This window comes from Apis florea, unplaced genomic scaffold (assembly GCF_048593485.1).
Source record: "Apis florea isolate Af1SG1 unplaced genomic scaffold, ASM4859348v1 contig_3496_pilon, whole genome shotgun sequence".
In the NCBI taxonomy this organism is placed as follows: Eukaryota; Metazoa; Arthropoda; class Insecta; order Hymenoptera; family Apidae; genus Apis; species Apis florea.
In genome coordinates this window covers 5527130-5543487 of record NW_028256773.1, presented here as the reverse complement: position 1 = coordinate 5543487, position 16358 = coordinate 5527130, and the positions used below count along the sequence as shown (strand labels likewise).

Genomic DNA, 16358 nt, shown 5'->3' with positions numbered 1-16358 from the left:
CCTTCGCTAGGATCATTTATCCCCACCTCAGACGCTTTGTTGACAAACCTGACACCACACGCTACATAAAAGTAACCACAATTCTAATACTCAGAAACGAAAATATTATTTTCATTGGTGAAGTTACGTTATAGAATAACCGTCCAAGACTGGAAGCTGAAATATTTTCGAAACTATTAATTATTTCGATATAAAATTATATCTATAGTATGTTTAGATACAGATCGTTTCCTTGCAAATTAACCAAGCCTTCCACCAGTGAACGTAGCATATGTAATTGTAAATAATTTTTTACTGCGTGTAATCAATTTTTGATTGGTATCTTAACGCGGCAATTTGATTCATAATAAAACGTGAAAGACATCTATAAATAATATTACAGTGAATATCAAATATTAAATTGTATTTGAGCTTGAGAATTGAGCGATGAAGCAAGACGAGGATAAAATCACGTAACAATTGGAAACGTATTGCCTCGTCTCGCCGAGAAGTGTTTAAAAGTGAAGATCGATTTGTAAGCAAGCACGAAGGTAAAGAGGGTTGACTGCGCGAAGGGGTGAGGCAAGTCGATCGTGCAAAGCTAAGAAGGTTGACTGCGCAAAGGTGAAGAAGAAGTTCAAAGACGAAAAAAAAAAAACGAACTGTACCTTTCTTCTGCCCATTCAAGATTGCTCGAGAGTAAATTTTACGGTGCATCATTTAAATACCCCTTCTTTCTCCATCCTCATTTCAACCCTTATCGTTATTCGTTTTCGATACAATACAAAGATGGGAAAACGGTATAAAAGTGAATATTGATAAAAGAAAGTTTTTATTGATGGTTTTATTATTGTTATTCTATCGTAATTATTAATATTAATTTCCCTTGCATATTCTTCGATCGAAAATACTGAAATATATATTATTATGGGATATAATTAACTGATTCAATTTTACAATATTCTAAGTAATATCATTACAGATCTGCTTACATTGCTTCGTATATAACAATGTTACATTAGAGGATATAATTTTTTTAAATTAATCGGCGTGAAAAAAATACTAGACACGTACATACAATTTTTTAGAAAGTTGTATTTCTTGAAAGGTAGTTAGTTTCAGAGTCAAAGCAAACTTAAAAGCTAAAATGTGTAATTGGTGTCATTATGTTCTTTGAGAAGAATTTCTAAGAAAATTGCTCCTCTCTCGCTCCTTCTCTTTCTCTTGGAACAGGATATAAGATACAATTTTTCGCTTTTGCATCGCGAAAACTTTAACAAGTAACACGTCGGTTAATTATCGCATTTTTGCTCTTTCTGAAAAATTATTTCTTTCTTCCTTCTCGTTACATTTTCGTTTGTGAAAAGAATCAGAAAAGAGATTTACGAGAAGGAGAAAAACTCTAATAAAAATATTAGATTGTTTCAGATGAAAATTTCAATATCGAGGAGAATGACATTGTCCATATTTTTATTGAATGGATTAATATTCAGTATAAAAAAAAAAAAAAAAAATAAACATGAAATACACATTGCACAAAGTTGTATAAAATTATATTTGCAAACGATTCGTAACCACGAATATATTCTAAATTTAATAAATAAAACTTCGACTCGTATTATTCAGTGGTTAATCGATAAACGATGATTTAAAATTCGATAATTCCAAAATTTTTCCAATTACACCGACCATACATTTGGCGGGAAAATTTTCTAATTTTTTTTTTTTCGCCGACCATAAAACGAAGTTAATCGAAAGGTGTATTAGGGGGTTGTTAATTACCCAGATTAACAATTGAAAATACGCCAGTGGACCTATACACTGAGAATTAAACGAAGCTTGTAATCGCAAAATTCACGAACTGATTGCCGATTCGATTCGTTTAGAGTTCGCAGATTTAGACGTTGGATTTGGAAAATTGACAATAAGGGATGAAACGGGGTGAAACGAGGCTGATAAAAGTCAGAGTTAAACCTATCGACCTCGTTGCGAGCAGTCACTTACATTCCATAAGCCTCGGTGGAATTTCGAGAAAAAGCTAAAATCGAATCGGAGGAGCGGAATTTGGAAAAATTTTTAAATTTCGATATTTTCGACGATTTTCGTTCCCGAGCACTCGATCGAATTTCTTTCTTTCTTTTTTTTTTTTTTCCAATTTTTCCAATTTTTTCGACGCGATGGAAAATTTTTCGAGATAATAAATCGATTTTAATCTTATTTTCGCAAAAACGCGCAAATGACGTAATTACGTAATCAAATATAAAATTCAAATTTCGGTAAATAATAAATCGATGCGCGGATATATATTGATTCATCGTGTTAAACATGGACATAAAATGTATCGTATTAAATATTTGACAAACTGTTTACACGCGCTTTTGATCATATTCGAGCCGCTGCTGTTTGTACGACAGGCATACCCCTCTCTCTCCCCCCCTCCTCCCTTTCTGATTCACTGGAATCGTAACGAGCAGACACGAGACGTGAAATCCCTCGAATGGTATTATATCGATTGATCCACGGTAATCTTATCTTCCAGAGATTGACGTATTGAGAGCGTGATGGAGGATTAATAGACTAGTTTCCTTTAATTAGCTCCCCTTTGCCAATACGCGACGAATAAACATCTCTTTAACTCTAATCATTCTAATAATAAACTCGTTACTCTCCCACCATTTTTAAATTTCAAATCGATGTTCTCGTCGATAATAAAGAAATTGATCGATTTAAAGATCGTGTACGATATAAGCAGAACTCTTCGTCGATATTATATTCGAACGATATTCGAACGTTAAAAATTATTCGAGCGCTCGTTTCTTTCGCTCCGAGAAGAAATCAAAATGGACGAAACGCGGCGAGAAATAGAGGGGGAGAGTCATGGTTAAGAGCGATAAATAAAAATGGCGGGGTGATCGATCTTACGCGGGGAGGAAAATCTTCTGACGCATCCGGAATTAATCGTATTTAGCATTCGATACGGCCTCCCTCCCACGAGATATATCCTCGCCCGCTCGTAATTCTTTATACCCCGTGTCGATACCCTTTTGTCGATCGTTTAATTTATACGGATGGTGGAAATTAATTTTAAACAATGTAACCGACCGAGCAATAATGGTTCTCGTGGCGCACGTTCCAAATGAAACGTCCATTCGTTAAAGGGAACTAGCGTGGAAATTAGCGAGCTTGGAATGGAGAATGGATGAAATTCGGATCGCAGATAAGTAAGAAGGAAGTTTTCTTTTTTTTGTGTGTGCGTGTTCGAATGATTTTGCACGAATGAAAACGTGAAATGAAATTTGCTCGTTCGTTTTTCCGAAAAATTTTGAAAGAAGTGCCAATGGAAATATTCGTGCCACACGTGAGAATCGTCTCGTATGGAAGGATTGTCGCAATTTATCTCACCCATCTTTTATTTATCGAGTAACAATTTTATACTCGAACCAACTTGAATTAACAATAATTAAACTTTTCAAGCATTTGTTTTAACCTCTAAAAAGAAATATGCATAGATAGAGAAAATATATAAAGACTTATATATATTTCTTGTAGTAACAATAAATAGGATTCGTTCGGTTCGTTTTATTATTTGCCTCTCGTATTCGAAGAAACTACTTCTTCTCCCATCCCACTTCTCCAAATATTTCCGCGGTTATATTTGAATTTGGATCCGCGGTATCATTTCGAAAATCGATCGAATCAATTTTCGGTCGCGCGCTTACGGTGTTCGTTGGTGCATACACGCGTGTGATATACACAGACACACAACACACACGCACAAGGCATCTGCGAGTTAACCGTGGCATGAAATAGACGGTGAACGTTTGAAGTTTCGTTAGAAACGCGTAACCAAGATTTTTTTTTTTTTTTCTTTTTTTTCTTTCATTCATTCGTTTCTGCGAGATATATCTTGATCGTCTGGATCGAAATTATTTTATACCGTAGCTAAAACTGTGGCAAAAATTAATTATAATATAATTGAAAGTATACGAATAACAAATATTCATCAGGATCCTCGAGGATACTCATTTTTATTTTATCGTGAAACATAAAATTATTGTATTTATTTCGACGCACTTTGTTCTTGAAAACACACGCGTCCTGACGGACGAAAGATCGAGGGAGGAGAAGGAGGAGGAATAAGAAGACGTGTATTCTTGGCAAACACACGAAACGCATCGAGGGAGGGAAAACTTTGGGGACAAATTTCTTTCGACATTTCCAAATGCCTCGAAGCCGTTTTCCCTTCGGCAACCATTTCAACCTGCATGCCTTAGTGTCACGGTATCCTAAGGTACACAAGGATCGGGGGAGGAATGGGTGCTTCTTCGATTTTCATTCGATTCTCTGGTGCCGATGATTCCTCTTGCTGTACCCGGTGCTCCACAAATACGTAACCATTTAATATGGTATATCCTACTCCTTTGGATGGAAAAAGATTGTAAGAAAGTTTCAGATCAAAAAAACTTTCCATTTTTTGAGACACGTTATACCGGGTGCTCCGCAAATATATTTTATTTATCCTTTTTAAGAATCGAATTTATTTATTTCATTTGCTTTTATGCTTGGAATTTATAATGAAAATTATTTATTCGAAATAACAGGTTGTGACCATTCTCCTTCAACGTGAAAAACTTTTAATTTCTTAATTATATAAGAGAAAAGATTAGTTGAATATTATCTACAAAATTTTAATATTCTTCTCTCTGTAATGTAAACAAGTCGATCGAATATTTGCAATATTTGCTTCTACGCTTACTTATCTATTAACTGGCGCAAGATATTTAGATATTATGCGAGAGTATCGTGCAACGTTCACTCGCAGCAAGGCTCGATCCACTTTTTATCAGGATACATTTTACATCTAATGCCTCGATACTTGAAACTTTCCTCCTACTGCAGATAATTATTTCGTTAATTATTGATTCTGATGAATTTGTTATTCGAAATTATACAATTTTACTTCGAAAAATTGAAACTTCGAAGTTTTGAACATAAAGTACGTACATTTATTCCTCTTTCACTCGAATTGAAAAGTGGTTGAATCGTACATAAGAATCAACTCCATATAAAACTTTACATAATTCGAGATATCATTTCATATATCGATCCGCATATTCAAGATTTCATTGATAATAATAACAAATTTTTCCCTTCGAAAAAAATTTCATACGTATTCCTCAGAATACACGTGTTACATGGATATAGCCCCATCTTTCTTCATCTACTCGATACGTGACGCTTCTACTCGAGACAAATTCATATCGAACAGTCGAGGGATCGATTTCAATCTCCATTATTTGCGGAGACACGAATTTCCTACGAATTCAGCGATTCCTTTCGGGATCAATCGGTTCATCGTCCCCTGGCGAAAAAATGTCGACAATAATGGCGGTTAATATCGGTCCATCTTCGTTCGTTCGTTCGTTCGTTCACGCGGATATTATAATGCATTCGATGAAAGAATTCGTCCCCCATCAGCGCGACGAGTGTTTACTTTCCAACGTTTCTTTCGATTCTTCTCGAAAAATCGATCTCTAATTAATGCAACTCATTCTGCTGTCGTATTTATTTATTTGCACTCTTGAGAGGTATAAAAGTAAGACATGAAGAAAATTTCAATAATTTTTACGAATGTTTCTCGATCGAAAAATTGATCCGTAATTCAAAATCAATTACGTTTTAATTATGCATCTTGAAAAATTAAGAAATTTAATCGGATTGTTTCGTAACTTTATACAATTGTTGCTTCGAAATTAATTGTCGTATGATTAATAGATTTTAAGTAAGATGAATGATTTATTAACTTTTTTTCTGTAGAAAGTATTCTTTGGAAAAAGAGACAATGAAAACTTGACGGTAAAATATTGTTTGTAAAAATATTTTACTACAGAATTTTCAATCCATTTCGATACTTCGATATTGATAATATGTGATAAGTATATTTATCGATCGTGAGCCTGTTTACATACATATTGTTCATTCGTTCATTTTGCACTTTTTCATGTTTTTCTAGGGTTGGAGAGAAGGAGAAATCGATCGACCGTCAAAATCTTGAGAAATTGAAAAGCACAGGAAAGTATATACTTTCTCAGTACATACTTCCGGGTTTCAGCGACGACAAATAACTGCACCGAAGAAACGAAATACAATACTGTTGACTATATTTCCAATAAACTTCACCGAGATTTGAAATAGATTTGAAATCTATGGGATGGCTGGGGTCCAACTGGAAATCTGGATTCGATGCGATATTCCAATCAACTGATACATACATGGAAACATTGAAATTGAACTGCTAATATCGGGCTATTACTTTTTTAAATCAAATTTTTCCACGGTTCGACGAAAAATATTGAAAAAGAATGAAAATCGAAGTACTATCGAGCAACGAAATATGATGATTTATCCACCGTAAAAATTTTAATAATAATGGATTGAGTCACTCGTTAAATTATAAATGACAAACCTCTAATTCTTGGAAAACTTTTAATTTCACTGCCAAATATAGGAACGTGCGTAACAATCCATCTATGCACAACACCTTTATCACATTACAATTCTAAATAGTTGTCATGAAAATCATAGATTCGTTCAAAATTTTTAGAATCACAAAAAATGTATAATTCAAAGATATTCTAATTTAAAAGAATTAATATAACGATACTTAAACGTATCGAGCAAAAAAAAAAAAAAAAAAGATTCTAGTATGATCTACATTTATCGTCACTCTCCATTATTCAATAAACCTCAAATATTACGCGACATTGGCCACGCTACGAATTCTCATAGTACTCACAAGCACAAGCAAGATGTTGGGGCAATTCATTTTCCACCTACCGGCCTCGGTGCTTCATCCTCCACTTTATCAGAAAGCTTCTTTTAGAAGCGTGTCCGCTCGATAGGACACCGGTGGCTACTTAAATTATCGACAGGCTTCCCTAGCGGGAGGGATCTGACAAGGCATAGCGAGTTTAATCGAGAAATCACGCGAGGGACAAGTTTTTCCTGAAAGAGCGGTTCAGCTAGAGATCGTGGCGGTTAATGAAGTTGCAAATCGAAGTAGAAAGAGGCTAACCTCGAGTACTTTGGTCGAGGATCGGCTAAAAAGTTTTTACTTTCCACTTCGCTCAGCTATCTCGTGCGATTTCCACTTTGCGTGCCCATCGGCCGGAACGTCTTCCATCGTAATTTTGATACGTTATGGCGAGATGGAATGAGTGGGAACGAGGAGAGATGAAAAAGGAACACAAAATTACTCTTGATTCGGATTCAAGTTACTTGAATTCAATTTCATTTTAAAAAAATATTTTCCGTGTAAGACTTGAAAATTCAAACAGCTTGGAAGAAACGAGTTTCAAGTTTTTATTTTAAAACTACGTTTCCTTCGAATAACTTGAATTACTATATTGAAAAATTAATTAAATCAATTACGTTTTTAGCCTAAATATCCATATACAAAGATCTATTATTATAACTTAAATACTGTTTCAATTATTATGAAGAGAGATATTAATAACACACACGGTAAATTATACTTGCGAGAAAACACTTGTACGCGTGTCCCTCTAACGGGGCACTTTGGAAGTTTACAACAGAAATCCATCGAATCGAACAAGATTTCTCCACCATTCGACCAGTTTCTTGATCGATCTCCGTGATCGACGTGAAAGCACGAAGATTTCTTTCGTTTTCATTGGAAAGGAGATCGGTCGTAGGAGTCGGATTTTTCCAGCTCGTGGTTCTCTTGATGAATGGCGCTTCTTTCAAGAATTTGAACGAGAATTACTCTTTCGTAAAGGGCGAAACGAGCATTATGAGAAATTTGCGTGCGAGGATCTTTCGAATAGAAGAGTAACGGAATTCTGTGGAATCGTGAGAGGGCTGGGCTTACTCGAGGGAGTTGGAAAGAGATGGTGCTTTTTATCTTGAATCTTCTGATACGTCAGAGTGAATTGTTTGAACACGGGTAGAGGTTATGTACGAGTAGGAAAGTGGCATATGAGAAATTTTTTTGTTTCTTCCGTTTTAATATGTGCATGGATAAACGCTTTCCTATATATATACATGGATATTTGCTCATCGCCATTTCGATTGTTAGCTTCGTTCTTAACGAATTGATTGAATTTTTCTCTATGTTATAATACGGTATGTAATTTTACGTAATGTAATTTAATCTTAAGATAATTTTACATAAGATATATGTTTGGCAATATTTTTTAAATACGATTCTATCAAAATCAAAAGATTTGAAGCGAAATACCAATATAAATTTTATTTTTGATCTATAGAAATCTTTATATCTTTCTGATGATCAACATAATTCAACGTTCTAATTCAACGTGTGTGATGAAAGATCCTTCGACCATGCAGCAAGATAATCTACTTTCTACACGATATAAGATCTGAACTGAATTACGTTATGACGACGATAACGTTATTTAAATCTCGGTTAAACGGCGATGTTGATCGTTCCAACTATGAATATTAACTCTTTCGCGCTACATCGCGCTATCTAATTAGCGTTGATCTGTGAATGATATACGCTGCTTGTTTTTCTTGACCCAGATTACTCCTCGAACCTTGCACGATCCATTTAAACCGTTAACACGTTTTCCAGGTAATTGCCAAGTGGAAAAGTACTTATTCGGGGGTCTTGGCCGATCTTCTCGCGACGTTTTTCATCTTGCACCCAAGAATCCTCCGACAGTAAATTGCGTAAAAACGAGAAGTGAAGGACTTGGAAGGAAACTCGTCTATACGTGCGTTGATTGTTAATTTGAGTTGTCAAGCGTTGTCAGATTGTAATTACGACGTTTATTAAGGTAATTGGATGAATTTATTTTTAGGTGGAATTTTTAATGAAGATGTTGAAATTATACGAATGTTAGAATTTTTATTTTTAGTGTTATTTCTATTTTTAAATTATTATTTTTCAAATTATTATTTATGTCTTTGAATCCAAAAAAAAAAAATAAATAATTCTTAAATTAAGTCGTTAACAGTTTCGACAAAATCAATGAAAGAATCGATAAAAAATAATGAAATGGAATAAAGAAGAATACGTATGCACGTGTATTCAATGTAGAATCAGCGTAAAAAGTAACGGTGAAAGAACACCGATATTGGTTCCAAAAAACCAAAACCGAAACCGATATGAACCAGGATCGTTACATCCATAATCGTTACGACATTACTTCGGTTCTCATAACTGTTATCAAGGTCTGAAACCGATATCGTAACTGTTTCCAACCCCTGATTGTTGGTTAGGTTCGATTAAACGACGATTTATACTCAAATGGGGGTCGGGTTTGTGCCGAAAATACTCTACTATTATTAAACTGTAAATTTTTACAACAACCAAAATGTGTTAAAATATTCCGATATACTGATATACAGTTATAAATACGTATTAATTTTACTTCTATACTGTTACCGTTAAAATCACGAAACAATGCTATTAAAATCACTTTTTGATTTATTCCGATATCTCAATCGATCGCTGAGATATAACGTTTCGAAGTTTCCTTACTTAACTTAATATAGGGAATTACGTTTCAATCAGTTAGTGACTTACATTTTTCCCTAAAAATGCGTACTACGTCTCTCGCTTGTCTGGAGTTAGATTAAAGATACGAGTGCGAGCGAGAGATCCGACCTAAGCGACGAGAAGACAGTAGACGATCAAAAAAATTATCCTTTTCTTTACACGACGATATCTCGAGAACCGAAAGTCGTATTGCAATAAATGAGAAAGCATTTTGAAGAGCAAGATTCTGCGTTTCTAATGATCGTTGATTCGTTGACAGGAAGTCACTATCTTCGAAGTTATAGCGGTTCAAAGTTTTCTTATTTTTAATCTTGATTCGATAAGGTTTAAGGTAAATGATTGAAAATTATCTTTTCTTTACGCGAAGATATCTCGAGAACGGAAAGTCGTATTGCAATAAATGAAAAAGCGTTTTGAAGAGTGAGATTCTGCGCTTCTAATGATCCTTGGTTCGTCAATCAAACATCATTATCTTCGAAATTGTAGCGGTTTAAATTTTTGTACAATTTTAATATGGTTTAATCAAGTTTTAAGACGAACATAGTTACGTACAACGATCTTATTAACGATATATTTTTCATTCCAGTAAATTTTTAACGATATAAAATACAAAAAGAAAAAAATGCTCTCCACATACGATTCATTAAAAGTTGCACAAATTTGGTCTTGTTGGACGATCAATACGTATCGTGTCCCAATTAAGTCGTACCATCCATCCGAAAACAGAGAGGTTTCCGTGATCGTGGCAAATAGCGCGAACTGCCGGCTCGTCGATCGTTTCCTCGCGTCTTTGTCAACACGCCGTGAGAAATTACGTCGCGGGACGAAGTTCAAGAAACCGTTTCCCGGAACGGAAGTTCGCCACCGCTGATTGATATAGCGACGCCGGAAAATAACGTTCGATCGCGATTTTTCTTTTATATTCGATAGATATCGGAGGATGCTCGATTGATTAACCTATTAAAAAGCGAAGAAAAATTCTGCGCCCTTTTTCTTTTTTTTTTTTATTTTGCACGCACAACCAAAAAAAAATGAAGTCGTCACAGATCAAAGAATAAAATTCAATTTTTATGATACAGAGCAGAGCCACAATTTTTCACGGGAATATACATTACTATCACTCACCATGCGAGTTTAATATATAACATCATCTCCCTTTATTCGTAATAATACAAAGCAAGACACGATGTTGACATTTTATAATGTAATTTCATATATGCATCCCTCTCGTGGTACGATCCTAACTCATTGTTCACAACAACAGCAACAACAACGAGGATAGATATAAATATAGAGAAAAATAAACTGAAAATAATACGAGAACGTGACTTACCTAATAACAAACTTTCTCTCGATGCGATACGAAAAATTATTAACGAAGAAGAATAGCCCGTGGTGGTCGGTTTGTCGTGGCGTGTAACCAGTGCCAGATGGCATCGACCACACCGCACCCCATATACCGAGTGGCACGTTTGATAAATGCGATTTTCGAATATGATTCGAACGAGGGCGGTGGTTAAAAGAGCAGGAAGAGGGAGCCAAAGGAAACTCTATTAACTTTCGATACACGAAAGAAGTGGGGTTCCTGGATTAATAATAACGTTCTTCGACCATCCACATTGATAATGATTCACGATCCGTGAAAATATAATTTGAATCTTCTTCTTAATAATTTCGTAAAAACGATACTCGATATGTTGATGATTGTTTTTATATTGGAAATATTCGATTAAAAAGAAGCGTAAAAACAAATTTCTAACAAGAGATATACGAGGTAAGCTCATAATAATAATAAATGCTATTATAAATACTTAACAAGCAATTTAAATAAATAATTTTGAATTAATTTTAGTTACACGATACTTAAGATTTAATTTGATTAACATTCATGCATCAATTTGAATATTATGATTTCCTAGTGGATTAAACTAAATTAAACTGAATCGAGCAGTTACAAATTACATCAACGTGTAACAAAACGTACACGAAGCTATCTATTCTTTTAACAAATTCAATCCAGATACAGAAAATACAATTTCGTATCGCGCGAACGAAGCCGTTACCACGATGTTTCTTCCAAGAAATAAGTAAAAAAGAAAGTGCAAAATAATTTTCCAATATATATATACACGCAATAATACATTCCTATATAATTCTCGACCCTGTTCAACTTCACCTCACGATCCAGGAACAACAGAGGGAAGTGGAATCTCGATTGCACTCGAGTATCCCGCAACGAAGACGGACACTTGGATCCTTGACCAAACGGAAACTCCGCAAGGATGAAGGCGTTGCGTGAAGTGGGTCGTGTCTGACGCCTTATCTTCTACCCCCACTCCCGTTCCTTCCCCCACCACTGTTACGCGATAGACATGTACGGCGGAAGCGGTTGTAACGGCTCGAGGCGAGATAAAATAGAATAAATAGCGATGCGGGCAAGCGTCGTGAAGAATTCCGGTGGTTAAGATAAAAATTCGAAGTGGATACGTTGATAGAAGTGGAGTGAGACGAATTATATTGAATTATAACGATTAGTGTTCGAGTTTATAATATGTAGAGATATATATATATATCTCTATCACTGTTTTGAACAGAGACACGACGAGTTGAGTAACATAGTTTATTTCTATTTTTTTTATCAAATATATTCTTCCTTGCTCTATCATTTTCAATTCAATATTCTCTGATAATTAGTTTAGAAATAGCTTAGATATAAAAGATCGTGTTTCGAGGAGGATGTATTTGTTTCGATTGTTATGAGATTAAGTCAGTAAGTAAATTCTAACCTCAAAAAGATTCTTAACCGCGTCTCTGAATAAAGTAATTATACAAGCTGCTTCATACACGACCGTTGCAAAGAAGCAACGAATGCCGAACAGGGAATACTCGTAAAACTTTCCAACTTTCATTAAACTTCATAAACTTTAAAATTAGTTTTCTCGTTTATCTTGGTGATAAAGCAATAGGGCTTGCAAAAAAAAAACCTATGCTCAATAATCAAATGGCCGGTAAAGTATCGATTTCTCTCGTGTCGTTCGTGACAAGAATGGCAATAATATCAGAAAAATTACGAAATCAAAATTCTTTTTTCTCCGTTATTTTAAAATTTCGTCGATCCTCCTCACAGCTCCCCACAAATTGTATCATTTTCCCTCAAATCATTATTGCTCATCAACTATTATCCATTATCCATATTCACCCAATTCCCCTCTTTTCCCCGACCACGAGAACCACGAGTACATTAATTTCACTCAGAATTCAGAGAGCCACGATCAGCCCTCACGCGCGTGTTAACCTCTTCTCCTTTCAAAATCGCCATTACACGCGATACACCTACTACGTCGGTAAATTAGTGAATTCTACCGTTGGTGTTTCGTCGATAATAAAAATTATCGATGTAGCTATCTCGGTTAACGGTTAATTCTTTTTTATATTTTAAAGCTAAAACTTTGCTCTTTATAGCGACTTAACGAAAAAAGAACTCTGCTAAATTAAGAATATAAATAAAGAAATATCGAATAATATACGATTCCAAAAATATTAATAATATTAATAATATCAAAATTGGACGGTACAGAAACTTGCTGGTACACTTATTTCGATCAAAAAATTAACGAGATTAGATAGAAATAGGAAGAATAATAATAGGTAATAATTTTATTTTTATATATTAAATCATACTGTATCAAAATTGTGTTCAATTGAATTGATCTGTATAAGAATTGGTTCATTTTACTTACGACTTTTTTGAGGCAAATAGACCGCAGGTTTCGAAACGGTATCCAATTAACAGCGTCGTCAAAAATGATCAGCAGACGGCTGATTCGTCGGCTCGCGAGAATTTATCATTATAAAACACGGTTCCAATTGTGGGAACGGATTTTTCCGCGTGTCACGGCCTCGGCTAAGGAATTTTTATTCGGCGGATTTTACGTCAATTAAGCGGGAGAGGAAGGATGACAACTCGTTATATCGATGGTCACGGGACGACACTCTCGGATCGGAGATGTGTGTAAAAAAAAGAGAGAGAGATGGAAAAGGAGAGGGCGATTATTGTGAGATTGGAGAAAGTGAAAGAGGACGGTACAAAAGAGGTGGAAATTTTAATTGAGAGGGTTTAATAATTGAGAATTCCATTGATATTAATGGATATAAAAATTGGGGAACGTAAGAGGGGTATTTATCGATTCGACGAAGGTAAATTGCTGGATGTTAACACAATCTGGAAGATGTTAACGATCTTTTTGTTGCTAATGTTTATTCCTGATAACTTGTGTAAAAAGTCTAGTGAAAAATTTATGAAGAATTTGTCGTTGGAGCAAATTCGCTTTTTCTTTGGGTGTTGTATATAAAAGAGTGTCTTTTCAATTTATAAATAAACGTGCAATGAAATCTATTATTATTAAATTGTGCAAAAATTTTTCTACCAATTACATCTATTGCATTTTATTAATTTGCAAGTTTATCAAGTAGGTAAAATTAAAAAAAAAAGAAATCAAATATACAAATATTTTTTTCATTCATCGTACATTCAACCATCCAAAAAATTATTCTAATCTACTAAAATTTACCAAATAAATTTCCATTACTCAAACCTCGTTTTTCACTTTACGAACATCTTATTTATCAGCCAGACTTGATCGCATTTTTTCAAAATTCCAAATACACGCTCAAACAACTCGAGTCTCCACTTTGCAAACTTTACAAACGTCGTCTCCTTATATCGTACCCTCATCCTCTCTCAGCAATTAACCTTTACACCACCCTCGTCGTCCTCGAGTTTCTCGAAACTCTTTAAGAAGCGCTTTCGACTCCCTCCTCTCGTGCCAGAGCCCCGAAGAAGCTCGACGAGGGTGGAACCCGGCCAGAATCGGTTCAATCGCGTCAAACGTGGCAATGGGCGGCCTGCGAGGGGGCTTTGCCAAAAATGTAGGGGGCCTCCCCTTCCGGGATTTCCATTCGATACGAAGAAGAAAAGCCTCGCCCTCCCCATAATCCGGATTATTCTTGGACGAGAAGAACTCGCGGTTAAAGGCATAAAAGTTATCGCGGTTTTTGTCGACTTAACTTCGTTGTCTGGAGAGTTTTTCTTCTCGACAGTCTTGACAGCGTGGAAAAAGGATACCGTTATTCTCGATGTAACGGTCGATTAATTATTATTGGTGTTTTAATTCTCTCGAAGAGAGCGAGCCAGTCACGTTAAGAAGAGATAATTGAAGAACCGTGGATTTCTAACTATTTTGTTGCCGATTTGTCGTTTATTATCCTGATAGGCTGTGAAGAAGGTGAAAAATTGAAGTTCATGAAGAATTTGTCTGTAGGGACTTTTTGTTTGTGTGTTATTAAGGAGTGTCTTTTTATTTTGTGAATAAATCGAGTGAAGAAATCTACGCATTGAATTGTGAAAATTTTTCTGCTAATTAAATACTTATTGCAAAGTGCGAGTTTATAAATATCAAGTAAAGTGAAAATCAAATATGCAAACACTTTTTTCACTGATTATCGAATAATAAACCATCGATAATTTTTAAAATTACTTAATACGCCAAACCTAACCTTATTTTTCTTTCGTTCGACGCGATCTGATAGATAGATGAAAAGAAGTTTGAAATTCACCTCTCGAATCGGGCCACTTTTCAGCCAGGATCAAGAAACGAGAATCTTATTCTTTTTTTTTTCGTGTAAATTTTACACGAATAAACAAATTCTAAGAAAAGTATAGATACCACGTTTTCATTCGTGTATAATCGATGTGGAATCGTTGTTGATATCGTCGATTGCGATTTTAACGGCTCGCTCAAATTACGATTCAAATTTTACATCGAGGAGACATTAGAACAGGAGTTGGAATAAAGTTGAGCCGCGTGATTGCACATCGTTTCAACGAATCGTGTTTGATCGATGAATGTTGAGTTTCGTCGAGTCGAACCGGTTTATAATCGAGACCAAGCTGTTAGATAAAATCGATTTTCGGTAATTATGGCGAAAAGTTGTTGTCTGCTTTTGAATTAAATTTTTCCATTCCCTGCAGAATCAGAATTGTGGATCAGATTTAAAAAAAAAATTTGTACACATGTAGAACACGCGATATAATAGATTTATACGAAATTCAATTTCTAAGATTTACGCGCTTATGAGTTTTTTCATCAGTCACTATTAAGTCAAGCATCATTTATGCCGGGGAGAATCTTCCCTCCGCCATTGCACCGAGGAGAAGATATATTACCAGCATCTATAATGCAACCTTGAATGAATAACATAACCTTTATTGAATGCTCAACGAGCATCAAGATTGGATTTACGACAAGCTTAAGATTCAACATCAGTTTCAGCGGAAAGCATAACGTATATATATGGTTAAATGACGACTTAATCCCACTTAAAGATTATCTGGAAGAGAAAATGGCGTTGCACAATCGATCGTTCGTATCATCCTTTTTTATCCTGATTTTATTGAAAGTTTGTATCTATGAGCACAAAATTCTTTGGATCGAATTTCAAGGCAGGATTGCAAGCTAAACATAACATTTTATAATTTCAAAATTTTCGTCGTTTCTTTCATTATTAGATCGATGGATATTTAAAAGAGGTACGAAATGTACTTTGAAACTTCATAGTATAATGGAATACTTCTATGACCGACTGTAGATAATACATACATATTGCACATATATATACATAGTGCACGTAAGTGAAGTTATTGACCAGTCGATAAAAAAAATTGGGAGAAAAGTAAGTGTAATAAATTTTCGAAAAAAATAAAAATACGTATCAAGGAAATCAATTTCATCGTTCGAATCTTATCAAACGGAATCGGTTACGATAAGAACGT

General features: G+C 35.0%; 1 protein-coding gene across 11 annotated transcripts in view; it reads right to left on the bottom strand.

Annotated features, from left to right (window-relative positions):
- Positions 1 to 16358, bottom strand: part of LOC147656818 (furin-like) — a 292983-nt gene that overhangs the window by 115040 nt on the left and 161585 nt on the right. The window contains exon 4 of one of the 11 annotated variants that reach the window (XM_086913341.1): positions 15520 to 15551. The exons of the other annotated variants lie outside the window; for them this stretch is intronic. Within the exon in view, the coding sequence (XP_086769467.1) occupies positions 15535 to 15551 (17 nt within the window). The 3' untranslated portion in view covers positions 15520 to 15534. Of the gene's footprint in view, positions 1 to 15519; positions 15552 to 16358 lie in introns of those variants that run through there. 11 annotated transcript variants of the gene reach the window in all.